General features: G+C 39.5%; 1 protein-coding gene across 1 annotated transcript in view; it reads right to left on the bottom strand.

The window, feature by feature from the left end:
• AFAP1 (actin filament associated protein 1) overlaps positions 1-22,132 on the bottom strand; it is a gene marked incomplete at its 3' end in the record, with an annotated part of 42,149 nt that extends 20,017 nt beyond the window's left edge. The window contains exons 1-3 of the mRNA XM_010142652.1: positions 22,006-22,132; positions 16,768-16,865; positions 3,530-3,638 (exon numbers count right to left, since the gene is read on the bottom strand). Coding sequence (XP_010140954.1) covers positions 3,530-3,638; positions 16,768-16,865; positions 22,006-22,132 — 334 coding nt within the window. The remainder of the gene's footprint in view (positions 1-3,529; positions 3,639-16,767; positions 16,866-22,005) is intronic.
• Positions 22,133-22,963: the final 831 nt, after the last annotated feature.

The following is a 22,963-nucleotide window of genomic DNA, read 5'->3' as shown; positions in this document are numbered from 1 at the left end:
TCTTCTCTGGGAACTTCATCTTTAACTCCTGCCTGTCCCTTTGCAAAAAATTAATACTTAAGTGCCCATAACCTCCTCATCTCTTTTTTGAATTTAGCATTGAACTTTGTTGCAGCTACGCCACTGTCACAATGTTCACCTTGATGTTTGCTCCCTTTCTGCAATACTCTTACCTCATTTGTGATTTTGTTCTAGTTTTGGCAATAAAATTATTCTGAAACAAGCAGATGTAAACAGTCACTACTCATACACTGAGATATGGAAATAGCATTCTGAATGCATTTTTCTGTTTAATTACTCGAGATTTTTCCTCCAAAAATTAAGATACCAAGTGTGTCTTGGGGTGCATTTTCATCAGATCAAACATGACTGTATGAGAGGGATGTTCCTCAAATATAGTCTTCCCAAGGGAGTGCATCTGGGTCATTTTTCTACTCTCTGAGTACACACTGAAGAAGGGATATTTGCATGACAGAGTCAAAGACTTTTCTATCAGTCAGAGGATGGTCTATTAAATATGCCTTCCCTACCTACATTTTTAAGTGCATCAATTAGAATTTTAACATTTTGGTTTTCCTTCCTCTTTGGGACACGGTTTAACTTTTACATATTGCAGAAAAGGAAGTTCCATGTTGGATAAAATTATTGGTGATCTCATTGCCATATATCAAAAGGTTGGGTCTTCTTCTTACCATAAACCCCATACAAAAATCTCACTTTCTTTTCAGCAAAGTTACTGTGTTAAATCGTTGCTTTTCCCTCACAACACTGAATCTTGATCTCTTTTCTCTTTCCTTTCCTTTTCCTTACGCTTTCCTTACAGCAAGTTTTACCAGTTTCTATAGTTGTAGGAAGTCCTGATTTAGACTTCAAAGCAGAGGTTGAAATTCTGCATGTTAACTATCCTACAGGTACTTCCTGTGCGGCTCCTGAGCAGTCCAAGTGCAGTTTTCACATTACCCGTAAGCTGTATGATCAGCAGAGGGACTCTGCTGGCACAGCAGTTGGCGGTTCATCCAAATCTGTGTTTATAGGATGATGAAAGCCAACAGGAACTTCCAACGTTCCCATCCTCCCTCAGGGGGATCTGTTGCCATATCCTGCCCAATAACTACTCCTCATGTTTCTTTTCTCCTTGGTTTGCAGGACTCTTGGACAGAAGAAGAGCTAGCTGTGCGACTCACAGCAGGAAGGACGACCTTGGAGTACTCCTATCATCTGGGCTCAAATTTTGCCACTTTTTGCCACATCCCGCTTCCATTCTTTGTTTCTCCAAACTGCTGTATCACATCCAAACCAAGGCTTCTGGGCTCTGAGACACAAACTAGCATGTGTAGAAAAAGTTTAAAGTGTCTCTCCAAAATAAAGTGGTTTTACTAAGTCTACTAAAGTCTCATAGGCTTTGGATGTACTGATACAACATGTTCCGATGCTGCTAATCTATCTTTTTTAACATCTTCTGCATTTTCTCATTATTCTAGATTCTTTTGACATCGGCTTTTCACCCTTATCTTCACCAAAATTTTCCAGTCTTAGAGGGGTAAAAAATCACGTTATTTGTAATAGTAAATTCCAAGGATTAACCTGTAACAGTTCAGGCATACTGTACAGATCAGTAGCTTTTAATAAAGAGAGAGTTATCAGACAAGGCCTTTGCAGCCTGTTTCCATCTATAAGCAAGTGTTTGTTTACAAACAGACAACCGGAACTTGGGGAAGTTACGGATATTTCATTTTCATTATCTATATTCTGCAATTTTCTTCATTTTCTGTTTGCCTTTACAGGTAGGACACATGGCGTGTAAGCCTCCTTGCTAATAATCTGAACAGCTAAGGTTACATATTTGGTTAGTACACTTAAACTTATTCTTTTAATTACCACACAAATAGATTTAGTGGAAGTTTTGCTTGAGTGAAGATATATTACTGATGGCACATTGAATTTAATAGGACCTTATTACTGATGATGAGCAGAATACTTCTCACACAAATTGAAAGAGGTGATAAGGAGTTCAGGACATAAGAAAATAGAGCGAAATCACAGCAAGTGAGAAGATAAGTTACACTAACAGCTTTAAAGTGTATATATATATATGCTTAAATTATGTAATTATTAATGAATTTTTAAGGCTGATATCCTAAATTTTTTTATGGATTTAGATGGTTAAATACAATAAGAAATTAGTTTCATATATTGTCTTTTCTTTTCTTTAGGCCATCCTTTAGCAGTGCTATTAATATCTGTACTGCTAATATTTTTCTGCATGAGCATGACTCTTGTTCAATGAAAAAACACAAATCAGCAGTTCACTGGATTACAGGCTGTAGCAGGACCACCCTGCAGCATTTCAAGAGAGGAAATGAAGAGAGGAGTGATTCTTCTGTTCTGCTAAGACTGTATGTTCCTTCATTTGCTTTACAGTAAATGAAACGCTTTCTTACCTTGAAATTCCTAGGCAAATGAAGAGCTGCCAGATAACCTCCATTTGTGTACAAATGAATAATTAATGTTCTAAGGTGACTCCTATGCATGTTTTAAGAACAGAGATATCATTTTATTCATTTGTTCTGGTTCAAATAATAAAATTGGGGAAGATATGCCTTCAATCTTTGGGCCATAGAAAATAATGATTAGTGGTAAACCAGCCATATACAAGCAGTAAACTACCCCAGCCAATAAAAAAAAAAAACAGCAAAAAGGAAAATCTTTGCAATTTTTTGGTACATAATGTCCTGTTGACTGACCCTGTGTAAATGCTCACAGCAGTCATTCAAGTGTTTCGTCTGTGTGCTCTCAGCATAGCTCCGGTTAAGTGCACAGATCTTTGGATAAGTATTTGGATATGAGAAAGAGCAATTGCATGTTTCAGAAGGATGTTCTGGTGGTCAGTTAGGAGGCAGTCCTCACAAAAATATCTCATGAGCATCAAACGTGGCTTGTGAGAGCCATTATGACTGATCTATCCCTTTCCAAAATAGGCCACCTGAAATGCTGCAAATCACATCTTTTCAATAATTCTTTCTTTCTTTCTGTTTATTTGTCTACTTCGCAAGCAATTCAGAGCAATAGAGGCATACCAACAGATCTGCAGAGCAGCACCAGTTTCTGAGACCTTTACGTTTACAGCTTCGCCAGTTCAGAGGGGTTTATTCTGGACTATACATAACTCTGGACTACTGGTCCAACGGTCCCTCACACATTCATAGTTCAAAGCTATTCAAAAGACCAGTGGCTGATTTGGATACTCTGTCTCAAATAGCAGCTGAAATGTGCTTACGTGTACCTAACTTGAGCTCCAGGTTTAGTTTCCTCTAAAAGGAGCATGGTTTGCGGACATCAAAACAGTTCTGTAAACCAAACCAATGCAAGGCCAGTGAGGATAACCAGAACTGGCCCCAGATGGTCAAAGCCATGCTTATGACACATCACCACAGCACTAATAGAAATGTAGCTGTCAAATACTAAAAAAAGTTGAAGGACACTGGAATTACTAATTGCTCAGAAACTGATTTGGAAATACATTACTCACTGGAAGTGATGTACTCAGGAGCCTTCCCAGGACTAAGTGGCACTGCCTCTTCATAATAGCCTTCAGGAAGGGAAGATGTCGGTAACGGTGGAGGCCCATTATCTGGTGGCTAAATGAAGAAAAAAAAGCAAAAATTATCACAGACCACCAAGTTCTTCAATTAAACATGGTCAAAACATCTGCTCATGATCAGTGCTAATGTTACCAGCCTTCTAAACCCAACAGCTGCTCTTGTGACCACCTCCTATGTTGACTGTCTCTAAAGGCAAGGCTCTGGAGGGGTGACCTAGATGTTGTCCTTTGAATAAGGTGTATTTGCAGGGTAGCATCTTTAAGAAGAGAAACAAGCCTAAATCTCAAGTTCCTCATATGTTGTCATAATTAAAAAAATAGGGCTGGGCCGGTTCTAACTCAAACCAGGACATTCAACAATAGTAAGTAGAAGTTGAGATTTGAAGCCATAAAGTGACTTAATTATGCTTTATAACATAATGATACATTTTAAAATGTATCATTGTTGTCAAGACCTTTGCCTCCACTCATGCTAATGAGGAAGAAGAACTTTCTTGCATGTCCTCTAACCAAGTCCTCTGGGGATATAAACACGCTAGGATTCTACTTGCCATTGTTATGGATGGCAAAATCAAGATAACAGCTACATTAAAAGAAGTTCTTTCTACAACAGCATTAAGTAGTAAAAATGTTGAAAATATATAGGTTTTTATTTAAGAAATCTAAGTGGTCTATGTAGGAAAGCAATTTCTGTGCACAGTCCACTTTACAGTGCTAAAGCTTATTTGTTAGTATTTTACACCTAAAATAAATATTCTTATTACAACAGCAAGCAACAGCGTAGTTGGATGGTTTAGAAAAGTTAAATAGCCTGGGCTGGCAGAGATCACGGACAGATAATTTAGACCTTATTTTCACAAGGTATTTTGTTTTTCAATGGCAAATCAATTCTTAATACAGATATTAATTTTTAAAATGCTATTTCTACTCAGTGGAAACTGAGCTACAACCAACTAGAAGTTTGGAACATCAAGAAACTATTATATGATAAAATAAATATTTCAAATACCAAATCAAATTCTAAAATGCTTCTGTTCTAAATATAAACCTGTTTTAAATTTAAAATTGACTGACTGCTGGATTGTTGATATAGTAACAAAGTGAATTTAGTACTCTGTGACTTCTTCCACATGACTTTACTCTTCCACTTCCTTAGCAAGAACCAAACAACTGTATTTTATAGAACTCATTCATTTGCCACAAGTTTTCAGTTCCATATTTTCATATGAGAAAAAATACTGAAGTCTTTTTCCAACACCAGTGGTTTATTGTATGATTACAAAAATTTAACTTGTAAGTACGGTCTCATTTCTGCAGTAACATTTTTTCAATTCACCTTTCTTTTTTTTTTCATGTAATGGAAGAGATGTAACAGTGTCTGCATTGGACTGATCCAGTCCAGACTCAGGAAATGAACAGAGAATCAGAAGCAAGAAAGCAGTCAGGGAGGGCTTTGTTTATGGTCAGGCACAGACACTTCTGGACTGCAACTCAAGTGGGCTGAACAGTCTAGAAGAGACATAGAGCCTTCTTCCACATAATACAGGTGAAGCCACAGTGACTACACTCCTCTTTTGTATAGACCTTAAGTTACCTGGGAGAAACCTGAGTGTTAATAACACATGGCATAGCTGTAATGAAATTAATTCTGTGGGTGCTTTCAGGGCTGGATTCATCTTAGCATATTTCAAAGCCAGACATCTCCAAATCTCATTACTGATTACACACCTACGCCAGACACCTAATTCTTAACAGCATCATCAAAACGAGTCCCACCCTTACTGTGTTCTGTAGTTAAACTCATATCGAGTAGGTTATTCTACCTTGCAGGTGAGTGCTTGTGTATTCCCAATGTGCGGGACGGCATGAGCTAATGACTAAACCTGTCCTTCAGCTCATCCAGCACTGACTTCCCTTTGCGCACCAAGAAAATCAGAAACTTCCTCACAAAGAGCGAACCGAGTAGTGACTGAACACAGAAATTCTTGGTCAGACTGAGATTTGCATTAGTATTACTTCTACATCAAGTGATATAGCCAACTTCATACATCACAGAGATTACAATTACTGTTTTCTGCAATGCGAGCCAAATGAGTTTCCTCACAGACCGGTTTTGCTAGAGAAATTAGCTGTTGAAAAAGCAAAATAGTTCTGCTGAAAAAAACACACCATTTGTAAACCTGCACATTGTCACAAAATGAATGAGTCTTCCAAGGTTAGCTGCTCCTGTGCCACAGGTGTATGGAACATTAAAAATATTACATGTTCATTAATATCAGAAAACTGACAGTGATTACGGATTTTGCCCTACCCACCCGCACACATCAGCTCCATGTGGCCTGAACTGCTAGACACCACAGGGAGAACTGTCTCAAAAGAGATTGCATTTTCTCCCTTTGTGCAGGTGAACAGAGCCTTGCTTAAGTGATCTGGGGTCAAGGTTTGTTCCTGGGGCAGTGTAGATTCATACCACCCCTTTCATTAGATAAATACATGAGTATCTTGGTCTAGCCTTAGAACTATTTCTTCCATCAGGTGTATATACAATACATGAAATTCCTGTCATTATTAAACCTAATTCACCCAGGAAATACCTGTCCCAAGAATCATTTCAATTTTAACTTGACACAGCACCAAGGTTTCAAAGCTATCTTTTATCCAGAAACAAATAAGAGGTTCCAATAAAAGATCGGGGTGGGGTGGTGGGGGAAATCCTTGTTTTTAGACAAAATGTTATTCAGAAAGAAAGAAAAAAGGAAATGAAACACAAATGGTGCTTGTCTGAAGTCGACCCTGCTGGAGCACCAGTTACTTCATACAGCTGGGGCGGGCTGGGCTGTGCAGCCAATGTCAACACAGATGGAATCCATTGCTGAATTAACTGGGCTCTCCTCTCCGAAATGCATTTTGCAGTGCTTGCCATAACAAAGTTGAAAACAATTAAAAAAAGATTTTTAAAAAAATTATTAGAAAAAACAGAAACATCATAAACATCCAACATTAAATACTTTCTGGTTAAAGTAAGGCTGCTTTAATATTGAAAGATAATTCAACTGATTAAACACAAAATAAAAATATATCACTCAAATCTGTACCATAAATAACTACATCTTTGGGCAGCTATGGAATATGTAAGAGTTTAAGCATCAGGAAATGTAAAAAGTGCATCTGAGCATCCTGGTATTACTCATATTTACAGTGCTTTAATTTTTGTATTATTGCTAGTTGTTTTGTTTAATACTTTCAACTTGGCAATTTGTAGTGGAACAATTTTGATGAAGGTATGAATTATGAACTGAAGTAATTCTTGATTCAATAACTTCTTGTTAATTTACCTGAAAAATCAAATAGCCATAAACCCCACAAAACTATTTACATATTCTATAAAAGGATTAAATCTCAAAAAACCCTAGAACATGTGTAGTTTGAGTGATATCAGGAGGAAAGACAACCTGGCAACCTGCAAAGAAGGCGTTAGCACAAATTCCTACTTTTTTTGTTTATGACAGGTGACAGGGAAGAAAAGTAGAGAACGGTGCCTCTAACCTTGCTCAGTCACAGGAGTAAGAACTGAGTTAGAAAAAAAAATACCATTATTTTTACCTCATTGGAGAAAAAGGTGTGTGAGATATTGTTGTCCAGAATAATACCAGTAATACTGGAACAATACTGATAAAGGTGTTTGTCAGGTGCTGGGTCTGAGACCAAATGAGAGATGTTTTATTTGAAACCAAGAAGCGGGCGGGGTGACAACTACACTAGAGTTGAGATCTTTGAAGACGTTAAAGATTGGATTGTGTACGGGATGCCCAACTCCAGTTTACAGGAAGGACTGTTGAGAGAAAGAAAAAATATCTCCAAAAAATTAGCAATATTCCCCTGAATAGTAAAACTCGTAGTTCTTCCAGACACTATGAAACACACTTCATGGAAATGTTACTCTTATGGCATGTTTCAATCTTCCCCTTCACCCGCCCCTTTGTGTTCCACAGACCACAAATATCCGAGGAGATAAATGACTTTATTTCCCCTTCTGTCCAAGGGTACCTAGCAACACAGACAGTAACTTTTTTTTAAGTTTTTATCTAGCTGTTATCTGCTGACGCTGTGGAAGTATACAGTGTAGAAAGGAGCACGAAAGACAGAGGAAAATAAATGTCATCATATAGGGGCCTGGGGATATAGAATCACTTTACAGCTCAATGAAGACTCACAGTCTGTAGGAAATAGAAAGAAACACCTCCCTTTATACACTGATTTAGGATGTGAAGAATTCCAGTGCAAAGCAGTGACTTCAGCAGAGACTGCTGTACACCCGTGCTGCAGGCAAAGGCTGCCAGCAGTTCAGGGGCCATGCCTGCATGTGTGTTATTAGCTCAACCACCAATTCGGATCCAGCCAGACTGTGGAGCCAGCTGCTATGTAACCCCTCAACACTGAAAGCAGCAACATGAGACTGGAAAAGTGGTCACACTCTGGCGATGCATAATAAAGCTATTCAGAAGCCAGCAGGCAAATGTGGGCTGTCAAGAAGGAACCCGGACACGTGCGCATGCCATTTGCTTTGGAGCATGCTTCGACCTGACTTCTGTACAACCCCACTGTGTCCTCAGCCTGGAGAGGGAAGAGCATTCACACATTCCTCATGCCTTTTCCCACATGTAAAAAAATAGATCAGTGCATCAACAAACTTAGGATCAGTACAACTGGGAAAATTACTGACTGCACGCTTCAACCAGGCTTTGTCGTTCCATTGTAAAGGCTGGCAACTGGGCATTAATACTCGACATGTGCTTGGTCAAAATCACTAAGGCACTAAAGAGAAATCACCATTTATTGCAAGCAGTTGAGGAACTGGATAGACCTTCAATTTATTTGGTGCTCACTGTATGTGATGCTAAGACCATGTTGATCTGTGCAGAAGGGAAATATTAGCCTGAGCGTCGACAAGCAGAAGGTGAGAATTCTTCCTTTTGACCTCAGCTCCACAATCTAAGGTCAGTAATATTTCAGCTTGTCAGCTGGACCCTACAAAATGAGGAGCCAAATAATTTGAAAGAAGTCTAACAACTTCTCTTTTTAGCTTCAAAGCACATCTGACAAAAGGCAGCAAACCAGCCAGCAAGACACCAAACTCAGGTTTCTGGAACAAAGCAACCTTGTCAGACCCGACACAAGATGGGTAACACAGCTGCATGACAAGCTATTGGTATAGTCCCACCCAACCACCACTGAGCGTACCCACCCAATTACAGCGTGCACCTCTGGGACTCCGGTGCTACCAGGAGAAAAACAAAAGGAATTGCCCAAGAAATCAACAGCCAGAGTCAGACATAATGGGAGGCCCGGGAACCCCCAGCAACACTACAAAGAGATGAACCAGTGATCCACGAGCTCCTACTCCAGTGCTGAAAAGATGAGGGCAAGGAGGAAATACCAGTGGAAAGAATTAGTGGGTGGAGGATGAGTATAAGCACAAGTGAAGCTTTTCCTTAGGGTGATCCTGAACAGTGACCTGAGAAGGTTTAAGACTAAGAATAAAAGAAGGTACATACTTTGCACACGGTCCTCCAGGGAGTGGAGGAACAACTGACACAGCCTAGGAGTGTGTCTGCTGACTCAGGGGTGAATGCCTAATTAAAGGTATCTCTGGAAAAGTGCTTAGTATGTGGAGTACAGCAACAACAAACAGATCACAGCCTCAGAAGGCAAAGCCAGATGATGGAAAACGGATCTGAGCAGACTTGCTTGCATTTAAAGAATGAATCAGGGCATACTACGGCTCCACAGTTTGATCTGAAGATTGTCTGGAAAGCATTTACACAGGAACTGATTTACCATTTCACAAAATACAACAGATCTAAGTTCTCCTTCGTTAACCCCATAACCCTTTTACCTAAGCAAGAGGAAGGTAAAGGTGGCAATGAAGAGGACCAAATGGAAACAGTAAGAAACCAACACAGTATATCAACTGAGCAGAGATCCCAGTTAGTTCTTGAATCTCTCTGACGGCAACATCAGCCTGCAGCAGAACCCAGGCTTATATAAGCTTAAGTCTCAGTTCTTGCCATTGTATTTAATTAACAGTTGAGATACTAAATAAAACTGAACAGACTGTGGCACAGAATGTACCACTGAAAGGACAGATAGCTGGAAGGAGTTACACCTAAACTCAATGGAAGACAGGAGTGGAAATAAACTCCAGATTCCATGGAAGTAACAGAAGATCTAACAAATAATTCAAAAGTGGAAAAGGACGAGCCAGAAACAAAAACCACAATATTTTGTTATCATTCAGATTTTGTACTAAAAGATTACTACACAGCCAGTTAGAAGCATCACTCAAACAAAACAATAGTGTTGACTCATGAAGCAAAGGGTTTGGGTGTACCGAGAAAATAAATGGGCTTTAATTAATGATAGGGAACACTTTCATGTATATTACATGAGAAAGATAAATCTGAATTTTAAGCAGCATGTGGCCCTCAGTCAGATGTGGTTATTGTATCTGTGCTCAAAGAAGTGTCAGTATTCCCCAGATGAGATAAAATCACGCTCCTATTCAGGATTTAATAAGCTCATCCAGGTACACGACATGACAGTGAGGACAAGGCAGTACAGTGCGAAAAGTGTGGGCAACACCATTTCCACTGAACAATATTGTCTAAGAGCCTGAGCACTGCATCAAGAAAAAACAAGAGAAGACTTGGTACTTACTCACTTAATTCCTTTCCCATGTGTTTGTGCACAGAACATTAATGACTGTGGTTAGGAAAGCAGATAGGCTGGTCCCTAACTATCAGCACAGGGAGTGTATTTTTATGGAGAGGTATAGCACAGAAACCAGAAATGCAGAACTTGAGGCCAGAAGCATAGGCATGTTATAAAAAACGGTGGGACAACCTCCTACAAAATCTGTGGCATTAGTGATTTAATAGCTTTCTTATATGAAGGTCAAAGATCATTAGTATCTAGACAACATCTAAAGACAGAAAAGAGGGCATATAGCTTCACAATGACTGCAGAAAGAATTTGGTAAAGCAGTTCAATCCTCCTGATCTGAGCTCATCCAGTTTAAATGCAAGTTCTAGTTCAAGGCAATGGGGAACAACTCATTCTGGCAGCTTAGACATGAAGAAAGCTTTGAAATACGGTGATGCACATTGTTATAATGACAATAACACACACAGGGTAAATGGGAACAGCAACTACAGGGTCCTGTAAGACAAGACCAACACAAAAAAAGTGACTGCAAGCATTTCTTTATCCTCATTCCTTACACAATCATATAGGATGAGCAAAAGTATTCCACCACATGCCAACCGCAGTGTGCCCAAGTGGCCAAGGCAGCCAATGGCATCCTGCCTTGTACCAGAAATAGTATGACCAACAGGAGCAGGGGAGTGATTGTCCACCTGTCCTCGGCCCTGCTGAGGCCTCACCTTGAATACTGTATCCCGTCTTGGGTCCCTCGCTACAAGAAAGACACTCAGGTGCTGAAGCGTGTCCAAGAAAGGTCAATGAAGCTGGAGAAGGGTCCAGAGTACAAGTTTTAGGAGAAGAAACTGAGGGAACTGGAGTTGGTTAGTCTGGAAAAAAGGAGGCTCAAGGGAGCCCTTATTACTCTCTACAACTCTACAACTACTGTAGCAAGATAGGTGTCAGTCTGTTCTACCAAGTCACAAGTAATGGCACAAGAGGAAACAGCCTGAAGTTGCACCAGGGGAGATTTAGGTTGGATATTTGGAAAAATTTATTTACAAAAAGGGTTGTCAAGCATTGGAACAGGCTGCCCAGGAAAGTGGGTGAGTCACTATGTAGATGTGGTGTATAGAGACATGGTTTAGTGGTAGTGTTAACGGGTGGACTTGATGATCTTAAGGGTTGACCAGTCCAACCTATATGATTTTATGTCCAGAAGACTCTGCTGTTCCAATCACTCATGATCAAACTAGAACGTGAACCTTACAGCAGGTGAATGAAAGAAATACTGATATAGTTCACTAGAATTAAACTATAGCTCAAAATCAGACACAACCTTTCTTATATGCAATGGACTGAAATGAAAACTGAGAGAAACATGATTGAGAATTCAAAGGTTTTCTGAGGCACAGATACTAAGGTGAGGGGAAAAAAGATACTTAAACACAAGGACAAAGGCTGGCAGTGAAGACTTGGATGGAAGAACAGCCTTTTAAATTGCAATAACAGGTTAAAGAAACCTAAATGTTAGTAAATGGGGTTTTGTAAGTTTCTGAAAGGGTTAATATTTTATAACTGCCTGCAGTAAATGCCTGCACCGAATGATCAAAAAGGAGCCTTTACCTGTTCCTTCGTTATGGAAGTACGTGTTGAGATCTGTTTAAACTGAAGCTATTAGCCAGCTCTGAATGAAACAAATGAATATTTTGTTGAATTAATTTTGTGCCGTTAAAAATTTTTCTGCAAGGAAAATCTCCAAGACTAATTTAAGAAGAACAGAGAGCAACAGCTGCTTTTCAGTGTTAGAAGAAAAACTAAGGTGAAATAAAGATTCGTAAGTACCCACCTGGCACAGGAGCCCCCTGCTTTTGTTATGGCACTAGTCTCACTCCATGTTTTAGGAGAAGCTTTAAGACTGGCACCTTTTTGGCTGTTATTCAAAGAATGATTATGTAATTGGTGATGTACCATCTCAAAAATCCTTTTGATTTTAGGATAATTTTTTCTTCTCCAAGGGCACTGTCTTCCTTCAGCATTTTCTAATAAATATCTAAAGAGAATACCTGACGAGCTGCCAGATAGAAGGAGGATGTCAAATCACTTCTTCACGATAGGAAACTCATTTATATGAAACACTCCTGCAGAGCAACTGTGTACATTGCAGGAAAGGGTTAGAGGAGGATGACCTATCCTTTTGATTTATATCTACAGGGGCTCTGGCATCTTGCTGGACACCTGATGCAGTTAAATAATTATCAAATTGTCAATATTTCAAGAAAAATAAAACATAAACTCAATTCTACCATGAAAATCATGCAAAATAGCTAAGTGTGCTGTTTGATTTTGTTGGACTACACAGTGCACTGAAATCATTGACTATCAGATGTAATATGACAACAAAATTCTTTGAGGCTAGAAGTATTCTATCACTGTCACGCTGTGGATAATTTATGCCAGTAATCCTCAAGGGCATGTGAGCAGCAGGACACACCGGATGTTATCCTGCTGCTTCACTGGAAAATGTACTTCTAGGCAATGTGGTGATAGTGCAGTGATGGGATCCCAGGAGTCAAACCACCAGCAGCACTTTGAGGTATGCACGGGGTATTGACTCTGTTATCACTTCAAACCCATCATCTAGCACTGCCTTTTGCTTTTCAAGAGCAGGGAAATATAAAAGTAGCTGCTGATGTAGAGGTGGTGAAAGCAGTCTAACAGACACAAGTTCTCACAGTAAGCAGGCTCAAGAGGGGAGAACCAATATGACTCTATTTCAAACATGGTGATCTCCTCTGCTGCTGGCCAGGCAGAGCTCCCCTAGCTGCTGGCACTGTGTTCATGCTATCATGCACATTTACGCACTCAGGCAAGTGGCATTTCAGTTCTGCAGCAGGATGCTGAGTTGCCCTTAAGCTCACATCCTTTATCTGCAGTTTTTACTTGGTTGGTCAACTGAAGAAGCTGTATGCACAGGCTAAAGCAAGTGAGGGTTTGTGCTTTCAAAGCCTGACAGGAAGTCTGATAGACCAGATGCAGGCAAGGGATTGTACACAGAAAAAAACAATTACTGAGAGGCTGTGTGCTTAGTGATTTGCTTTGTTCAATGACGTGTAAAGACCAGCTTTGTCCCTCAACTTTAAGACATGGTCCAAAACCCACTGAGTCCAGGAAAACTCTGGGCTTTAATATGCCTCAATGACTGGAGACTTCATTTAAACTATTAACAGCATGTCTCTAAAGAAACTTGATTTTATACTCTTTGTTCATGGGCTAACGAATAACAAAACTGATACAAGATTTGGCTTGAGCAAATATGCAGGTCTATTTTCAGATTTACAAAGGAAACCTTGCACAGCACCTGCCCACACATAATTCTGACTCCTGGCACTACTTTAAGGAGTATTGAATTCCTTCCCACCCACACATCTTTGTATAAGTAAAAGCCTAAACATCAGACTAAACATTTTTGAATGCAGAATCCCTTGACTGCCATAAAGAGAAACAGTGGTGTAAAGGAAACTTTAATTTCCATCACATTCAATAACTGATGTGCTAAAAACATAGATTTTAAAACAGTGCATACTTTATTTAAACTTATTGTTTCCCACTTCCACTAAATTCCTATGTCCCAGCTGCACATTGTGTTTCCACTGCGGGCTGAGACCACGACTAGATATTGTTCAACAAGGGTACAAAAGTTTCTGTCCTGAATGGCAGGCAAAAGTGGTGCCATACGTGCAACTTGCCGTATGAAGAGGAGCAACCTGGAGCAGAATTGCCTAGCCTCTGGTGGGCCCAGGGAACTTCTCCACTCCACTAGGAAAGCACTGTCTATGAAAAGTGGCAGGAAAGATAGCTGAACATCTGTGTCACTGAGCAATGTAATTATGTACAGTTTTTATAGAGATTGACATAATCAGCTGCAAATTTTTAAGAGTTCATTGATTCAGGGTAAGTTGAAAATCACCATGCAGGAGCATTAGCAGAAGGGAAAATTAGATCTTGACCACTGTTACTGATGTCCAGCCTGGTGTAAGAAGAAAGATAATATGATGGTCTCTGATCATATCTAATAATAATGAGGGACTCACAAAGAGATGTCTAATAGAGAAAGGAATGATCAATTCCATTAGTTTGACACAACTTCAGGAGAAGTTTTTACACAGTCAGATTGGAGTTTGAGGGTTTTTTACCTCAGTGTTCAAGATGAAAAAAACTGATGGTTTTGTCCTTCCCTTCTGACTCCACCTGGCCTTTTGCAGGTCTTTTGATAGCAACAGTCTGTCATCTTTTTCACAAATTAGGATGTGCTACTGTCTTAAAATAGCATCACTCATAACCTGTATTTGGAGAATGCAAAACAACAACAGGCTTGGGACATTTCTTGGCTGATCTCAAAGTGGCACTGACACCAGGAAGGGAGGTGAAAACCGCTACTGCCTGACAGCAGCCACAGAACTGCAGAAAAACTGGCAAAAATCACCTTCCACCACTATGGAAAAAACAGCTTAGCTTGGCGACTTCACCAAGATGAAAGTGTCCGCAGTGTTATGGGCAGGTCAGAGGGGAGGGCTATGTTTAAACTCCACGTTGCCAGACTCATCACGGGAAGACTGTGCTCCAGACCATCCAGCTCCAACTGAGTCAACTTCCATAGTACTTCCCACTGTATCTCAGAGAAATACATTTGTAACTTGAAAATCCACACTGAACTACTGCAAAAAACAGTGTTGACCTCCTGGACCTAATTCATACTTCACACCATTTCACTCGCTGCAGCTGTACCAACTTTAAGGGAATTTACACATTAGTGTACAAGAAAGGAAAAGTAGGTCAGGTGTCTTTAGAAAAACAGCTTGACTCTTCAGAGCCAAATTATTTAACTGAACCTACATAAATATGAAAGAAAAAGGATCTCAGCTGGCTTCAGTTTATGAAACTAGCACCTGAAGACTAGATTTCAAAGGCATGTGCTTTTTGCATAACCTTCCTGCCTCTCATTAACCCCTTCCCTTGTAATTAATGCTATATGCATCTTGAATTGAAGAAAAATAATTATTTTCAGGCTCTGTTAACCATGAAATGGATTCCCCAGGTTTCACTGCATATTAATAAGACCATTTTGCATCTATTCAAGTCCATGCACAATTATTTTACAGCATCCCTCTTAGTTTAATTTTGCTACAGTATATACCAACTCTGGATATGAATGTTTCTAGCATAAACATTCCCTTCCTATAACAGTTTCAGCATGTCTCATTACAGTAGATAGAACTAAACTTGAAAATAAAACCCAAAATCTTGTTCAGGTCACAAACCAAAAGCTGAAAGTGCTTAGGGAGAAACTATGATTAAGATTTTCCGTAATACATGTTTGTTGTGTTGTTTTACTTTATTCTGCAGTACCTGGTATTATTCACCATCAAATAAAGTTTATTATGAAAGGCTGGCCAGGTTTTTGATCTGATGAGTTAGTTCTTACATTCATAAGATGCTACTGGCTTATACATCTCTTAGAACTGGGCATAAATGTGATGACAGAGTAACATGGTCAAATGAAGAATGTCGGACATCCAGTTGTTCTGCCCCTGTAAGCAGAATCTGTACTTTCTGCTTCAGCCAATGAATGCAGGTCTCCATATACTGTCCTTATCACCATGCACCAAATTTTCCACAAATGAACAAAAAGATGTATAATTTATCAGCATTAGGGCTAAGACTGTGTTGACCTTTCAATGGACTAAACCATGATTTGCATACACATTTCAAAAAAATTACTCAAAATGTCCTCTTCGAATCTACAGTAAGGTCAGTAACAGAAGAGCATTTTTTATAGTTTATTCTACAACAAGACAGCTGCTGGAGGAATTGAACTACGGATCTCAGTCAGTACCTTTGCTATAAACTTCTCCAAGAACATGCACTTCTACTTGTTCTGCAGGGATTCCCCTACCCAGCAACAGAGCACAGAAGGGCACTAAAGACTTTATAAAAAGAGGGAAGTACTCCTCCCTAATTCTAAAACTCTGCACCTTCATTTTTCAGCTACCAAAAGGAAGCCTTTCTCCTTGCTTGAGGAAAAGCTGATTATTAAAATCATAAGAAACTGGCTGGGACCTGTGGGGGTTGGCCAGGCCCTTCCAATGCAAGGAAGGTCAACCTTTGAAGTTAAGATTCAGTCACTCAGGCTTTTGCCACTTGAATTTTGAAAATTGCCAAAAATTCAATTTCCACAGCCCTTGCAGGTGACCTGTTCCCAGGCTTACTTCATCATAGGGAATTTCTTGCCTTCTCTTCTGCAATTTAAACCCAATTCCCTCAACCACATTTGAGGGATAGAAGAATTATAGAAGAATAATCATTTCCCCAGACCTGTAGGCTCCTTCCCCTTGTAACCATTTCTGTTATTGCTTATCACAAAAACATTCTCTCATATATATTTATATAGTTAAATTAATACTTACCAGCCACTGCTGAGGTATTTCTGGCAGAGGCATTTGAGGAGGTGCTGGCAAACTGTTGGCAACTTCTTGTTTCTGTACATGTTCTTTTATTTCAAAACCTGAGGAAGAGTAACAGACATCAGTTAAGACATTGGTGGATGCAAACTGGACGTTTTTCCACATGTGGACACCATGTCTGACCATCACACAACAAAATCTGGCATGCAGTGCTGCTAACAGCCACCTCCCAAGTGTGGTTACTGAGGCAGGACTGGAAGAATGCTGAGAATTCAGGAATTTAATCAAGCAGAACAAACACATACTTACTCTATAGGATAATAGCATATATGCTATTTGGATCACCAAATACCAGACATAGAAAAAATTTACAGGAAATCTCTCTGCCCTGCCTATCCATGTGGATCTGAAAGACAAACTGCTAAAATTCAAACATGGTGCCGGGTCTCTACCACAGAGATAAAACCCGTTATGGAAGGAAGGTACCATTACTGTGAACATCCCAATGGCACTGTACAGTTAATAAAATACAGTCAGCCTGTGGGCATTATGTGGCTGGCTGCCTTCATCAGCAGAGATGAGCAACAGTTGTTCCCATGGCACATTTTGGGTGGGCAAGATAGTCATGCAAAAATGAGTCCAAAACCACCTTTCATGGCAAAGAGCAGGCAAGAGGGCAGAAGAAGAGACCCTGCTTGCCTCCCTTCCTGACAGCGATAGTGACAGCTGTTTGGCCAAGTCCAGAGTGCCCACATTTACTGGGCTCCATGCTGCCACCACCATTTCTGATCATGGAGCCATTATGTGAGAGTGCACAAGTTCTGGGAGATGCAGGATGCTGTGACACCCCAACCTCGAGCATGCTGCTGCTGAAAAGACATTGCCTAACCAATTCACCAGTAACAGAACTGCACACTAAGCATGTTTTCCCACCATGTCTTTCTTCTTCTCATCTTTTTTTTTTAAATAATCCCATAGTTTACCAGGTGGATCTGAGAAGGAAAAAGGAGATAAATGTAAGAGCTGCTTTGACGGTCCTTTGTATCACTGTTGCATCTCCCGCCCACAGTAAAAGAGGTGGGATCAATTACTTCTGAGTTTTTGGCACAATAATTAAAATCACAGTTGATCTCTCTTCATAGGAACATGACATCAATTATTTTTCTAAGTATCAAAAGGAAGATTAGGGTGCATCTTCTCAATGTTTGGGCAAAAATTCATCAATGGATTGTACCCCACTTACCCCTAGAATGAATTTAGCTCCTAGAATTCAGTTTCAATTTTAAAATATATATTTACATAGACAAATGGATGTCTTTTGGTCACAATCATATAATTCTCAAAAGTAATCAACGATGAAATGTTTCTTCTCATAATATCCCAGTCCCAAAGGCTGTGAAGTCATGGACTGAAAAACAACACTGATAAAACAGACTGACTCTAAGGGCCACAGATTCTTCTTTCTTCCTACAAATCAAAAGGGGGGATTAGTGTTGGGAAATATTCCAGTGGGTTGGGTTTTTTTTTTTTTTTTACAGTATAACTTTCACTTGTTCCTCTTTATGTAGGATGAACCCATATTAAGACTGCTTTCTACATCCAAGCGTCCCATGGTTTCCATAACAATGAAAAGTCAAGTACGAAGGGCTTGTTACAGAAAAAAAAAATATTCCAAGTGAATTCTATTGACTCTGTAAAACTAGTTTTTCCCCAGCTTCAAACCATGTGTGTTTAAGCAAGAACCTGCTCTAACATTTATCTTCTTCTACCAAATTACACAGCAAAGTGAGCACTACAGGTTTACAGCATCAGATCCCTTTAAGGAAAACAGGCAATGTTGACAGTGGTATTAAACGACTAAATCCAGCAACAGTTCTTACTCCAAAATAAACTCTTTGTCTCTTTGTTTTTTAGAAGAAAGTCTGAGTTTCAGAAGGAAATGCCAAGTGTTTTCTTCAGACCTACAATTCATTATAGGATCAGGATCATGTAAATCCATGCCAAGGATCAGGAAGAAAAAAGTTTATAGTTTTGCCAACTATTCAGAGTAACCACTGGTTTGGACATGGGGCAGGTTGATGCCAGGCAGCTATGACCCGAAGAACACATCTGCCTAGTTCAGTTCTCTCTGCTTAATAGAAACTAAATGAAGAAAACAGCGTGCATTTGGGAGATGGAGCAAAACAAGGCCAAAGATTTCTAAAGAATTCGCTATTTAAGATGTTTTACTAAAAGCCCACAAGTCCATTATAATAATTTCCACACCTTTACAAAGAATAACATAATTGTCCATTTCCAGATGTTATAAAAAACCCAGCCAGTTCCCAGTTGCCCAAATCCTTCATTACCATTCCCCACTGATCTTAAATTGTTTGGTCCAGCAATTGAAATATTATGCTGGATTCACTCAGTTGATTTTTGCAAATGCATATAAAGAGTCTGAACTCAGTGCAGTCGTCAGGTCTCTGAAACTGTGCCAGCAACCCAAGAGATCTTGTGGAGTTATGTGGGTGGAGTAAAACAACATTTCGAAAAACAGACTCTGAATGACAGTTCAGCTTAGTTACAGAGTACTGTGGTTTATACATCTTTTATTGCTTTTAATTTTAATGAAGAGATGAATAGTTTCAAAGGGTTGGGAGTACTGAATGTTATAACTGATTTAAAAAAGCAGCACGGTCAGCTCCATTGAGTACATGACTCCCCGGGTAGTTTCACACAGACTTGAAGCCAGCACGGGATGGCAGAGCTCCCAAGGAGGCAGCTCCTCTCCTTCCCTGCCTTGTTCCTGTCCCTTCACCAACCTCTCCTTTGAGCCAGTGCAAGCATGCGTGTGGCCTCAGACTGAACCAGCTCAGGGAAGTGACACTGTTTAGGACTTAACCAGCACAAAAAAAAAAAAAAAAAAAAAAAAAAAAAAATAGAAAAAGAAATAATGCTTGTGCTAGCAGAAAGGAAGATGCAATACATGATGTGTAAGAATGAGTAGCCTGGGGAGAGAAACAGGATGCTTTTTTAGAGGCCATGCTCACTTAAACTGTATTTAAACTGCAGCTCTGCAGAGTTTATAGACATATAAAGCATAGTCCTATGACCTCTTGCTTAACCAAACTATGAGATTTCCTTGAATTACTTCTTGTTTGAACTAGAGCATATCTTTTAGCAAAATATTCCATCTTGATAAAATGCCAGCAATAGCATGCAGACTTTACAAAGTCCTTCCATTAGTTCATAGCTTCGATGCGCAAAACATGTGCTTTATTTCCACTTTGAAACAAACATTCAGCCATTGCACTTACTGTTGTGCAAGTCTAAGGACTCATGCTCAGTCCCTCCTTTTTTAATCAAGATTAATTATGATACCTCATTTCTGATAATTCAAAGGCATATTTCTGGATCCTTTAATCACTTTTATGACTTTTCTTTGAAATGTCTAATTTTATCGCTTGAATGTTAAGTGCTAGCAGTGGGTAAAATGTTAAGTAGCAATTGCACTGAGCTAAGCTCTACCACTTAATATCTGGATCTCATAAGAATCTTGCTAATGGATGGGTCCCGTAATAGGCTTTAAAACCTAAAGTGCAGGTGCTGAAAGGTAGGAAGCTATGGTCCTTAGGTTTTTTTATCCTTGGCCACACCGAGTGTCATAAAGCAAACATGCATAGGAAGATGCTTTGGTATGGGGAAACTGATACCCATTAAAATCACTCACCTCTCAAAACCAAGGGGGAGGATGATGATTCTGCACTGTCTGTTGGGGAAATATCTTTGCTCACGTTAACTCCTAAATCATGCCTAGGAACTGATGGAGGAGATGAGTCAGCTCAAGCCAAACCCAGGCCAAGGACCACTCCATAATTTAATGACACAAATGAGTTCTGGGATCCAGAAACATACCCAGCACTGTTTAATTTACTAGCAGAGCTGTAGCTTTTGTGTTCTTGACACACCATCCACAATCCAGAAGGAACGGATATGACAACCCTTCCATATGTTTGCAAAGTTGGCAACAGAATGCCATCTGAGGTCTTGAGGAAGTCAAATCTCTTAATAAATCTAATTGAAAAGATTACAAGACCACGTAGTGTCAGATCAGCATATCAGTTGATCACTATTTTGAATGCAAGCAAAAAACCAGTGGTTTCTAAACATACCAAATTGCGGGTTCTCACCTATCGGTTTTGGTTTGGGGGAGTCTGGTGCATTTTGACTGGTGTTTGGAGCACAAAGCCTCCTTCCATAATAGTGAAATTGGTACCTGCCTCCTCCTCTCAGTAGTAAAATACAAATAGTGACAGGTCTTTAAGAATGTCAAAATGGAAAGGAGGACAATCATTATTTTCAAGTTGATCTCCTTGGACTTGAAGTCTGTGGCAAAAATGATTCCTTTACTGAAGGGGGGGAACATTGCATCAAACAAGACCGTATTTTTTTAGTACTAGAGAAGTACTAGAGAAGAAAAAAAATCATGAGAAATGCAGCTGCTTACAATGTGGCATTTTTCTCCAACATACCCCGCTATGTTTGAAAAATCTAAACACCAAGGGTTTACACTGACAGTATTTTTGTCAAATGTAGGCAAGACAGAGGTCTTATAGCCAGGTGACACTCCAATTAGAAAGGTGCTAAAAAGAAATATAAGAGTACGGTTGGAAAAAATAGTGAGGAACACTCTTCACACAAGTTCCGAGGAAAGGTTGCTGTACACAGTGAATCATTTATACTGCATTCAGTTCCATGATCTTGTCAGAGACAAAAGCGATTGTGCAATCAAAATGGAAGAGAAGGGGAAAGTGTATGTAACTCTAATCGCAAATGCAAACCAAACATGCCGACAGACAATTCCTAGCTCTGGCTTGGCACTCCTATATTAGCCATGTGCCAGAGACCACCTCAGTATCAAGCTTTCTGGTGGATTTGGGTTGTTTGAACTCGTAAATAGCACTGCTCCCACAAATAAAATGAAGTAATCACTCTATCAGCAGAAGTGAAAACATTCACCTAGCATGTAACTTTGTGGCTGGATTCACCCACGTGCACCCCAGATAGATACCTCTAGTACGCCTTTTGCTATATTTTACTGCTAAACATGAAGTACTCAGGAAAGTTACATTTTGGCTTTACCCTGTCCTTCTGTCTTGCTTCAATTTAGGGCTTCTCTTTAGCTCTTAAAGCTATTTCACTGAGCACAAAGTTATTCTGTGCATTCTCTATGCAAGAAAACCCACCCCTGACACTGACCTTTTGATGACTGTATTCTCAGGAGAATGTTAGTTATTACTGCCTTCTTCTCCCTGACAGTAGAAGTTAGATATTCATGATCCAGAAGTTCAAGAAACAGGCGTAGCTCAACTATTAATTCTTCCATGGCTGAAAGACAAAAGAAGGATAGTTACTTTTTCCAAAAAGTCCCATTTGAAAAAAGACGAGTCAATTCTCACTTATTCACATTCATAGTTATTTCCTAGCATTTCTTAAAACTGTGTGGTCCTTCCTGCCAGAAACAAAGTACTCATTAGCAAAGCAAACAGAATAGTCTATCAGTGAGCACTACTAGCATTTGTAGCAGTAATCTCAAAACTGATACAGAAAAGATAGTTCTTTTCACATATCACGCCATCTAGAAGAAACTAAGTGCAGAAGTGGTGGCCGTTTGCTTTTCTGCAGTTGCCACTCTGGTTCCTCTCCCTTTAACAAACAATTTCTAACTGCAGAACAGATGTAAAGTTTGGTAAAGCTTCTGGATTGATTGATTGATTGATTGATTGATTGATATTTTCATAACTCTTTAGGAAATGTTTCTCTTTCCCTCATCTTATTTTCTTCTGTTTTCTGTGGTAAAAGAAGAGCAGGTTTTTCTTTTTTACAGTCATTTGTCTTTCTTACTATTTCCAAAGACAAGCTCCCAACCCATCATGTAATTTCTTATTACTCCCGAGACTCCTGATGATGCACTTCATATTTTATCCCATTTCTATTAATCCAGATCTCAAGGCTTTCAAATTCATTCTAGAAAACATGATTTCTGTATTCCCAATACTCCTCAGGTTTTTTATCAACAAACTTTGTAAGAACATTTCCACTTTTTTCCTTTCAAATTACCTCTAAAGACTTTCATTGTTTTAATAACTGTAGTAGCTCAGACCATACCTACGATCTAACTTGTTCCACTGTCCTGGGTTCAACATGGAGGAACCAG

The sequence above is a fragment of the Buceros rhinoceros genome, unplaced genomic scaffold, assembly GCF_000710305.1.
Source record: "Buceros rhinoceros silvestris isolate BGI_N320 unplaced genomic scaffold, ASM71030v1 scaffold989, whole genome shotgun sequence".
Lineage (NCBI taxonomy): Eukaryota > Metazoa > Chordata > Aves > Bucerotiformes > Bucerotidae > Buceros > Buceros rhinoceros.
Note: the sequence above shows the minus strand (reverse complement) of the source record. Positions and strands in the feature narration are given on the sequence as shown.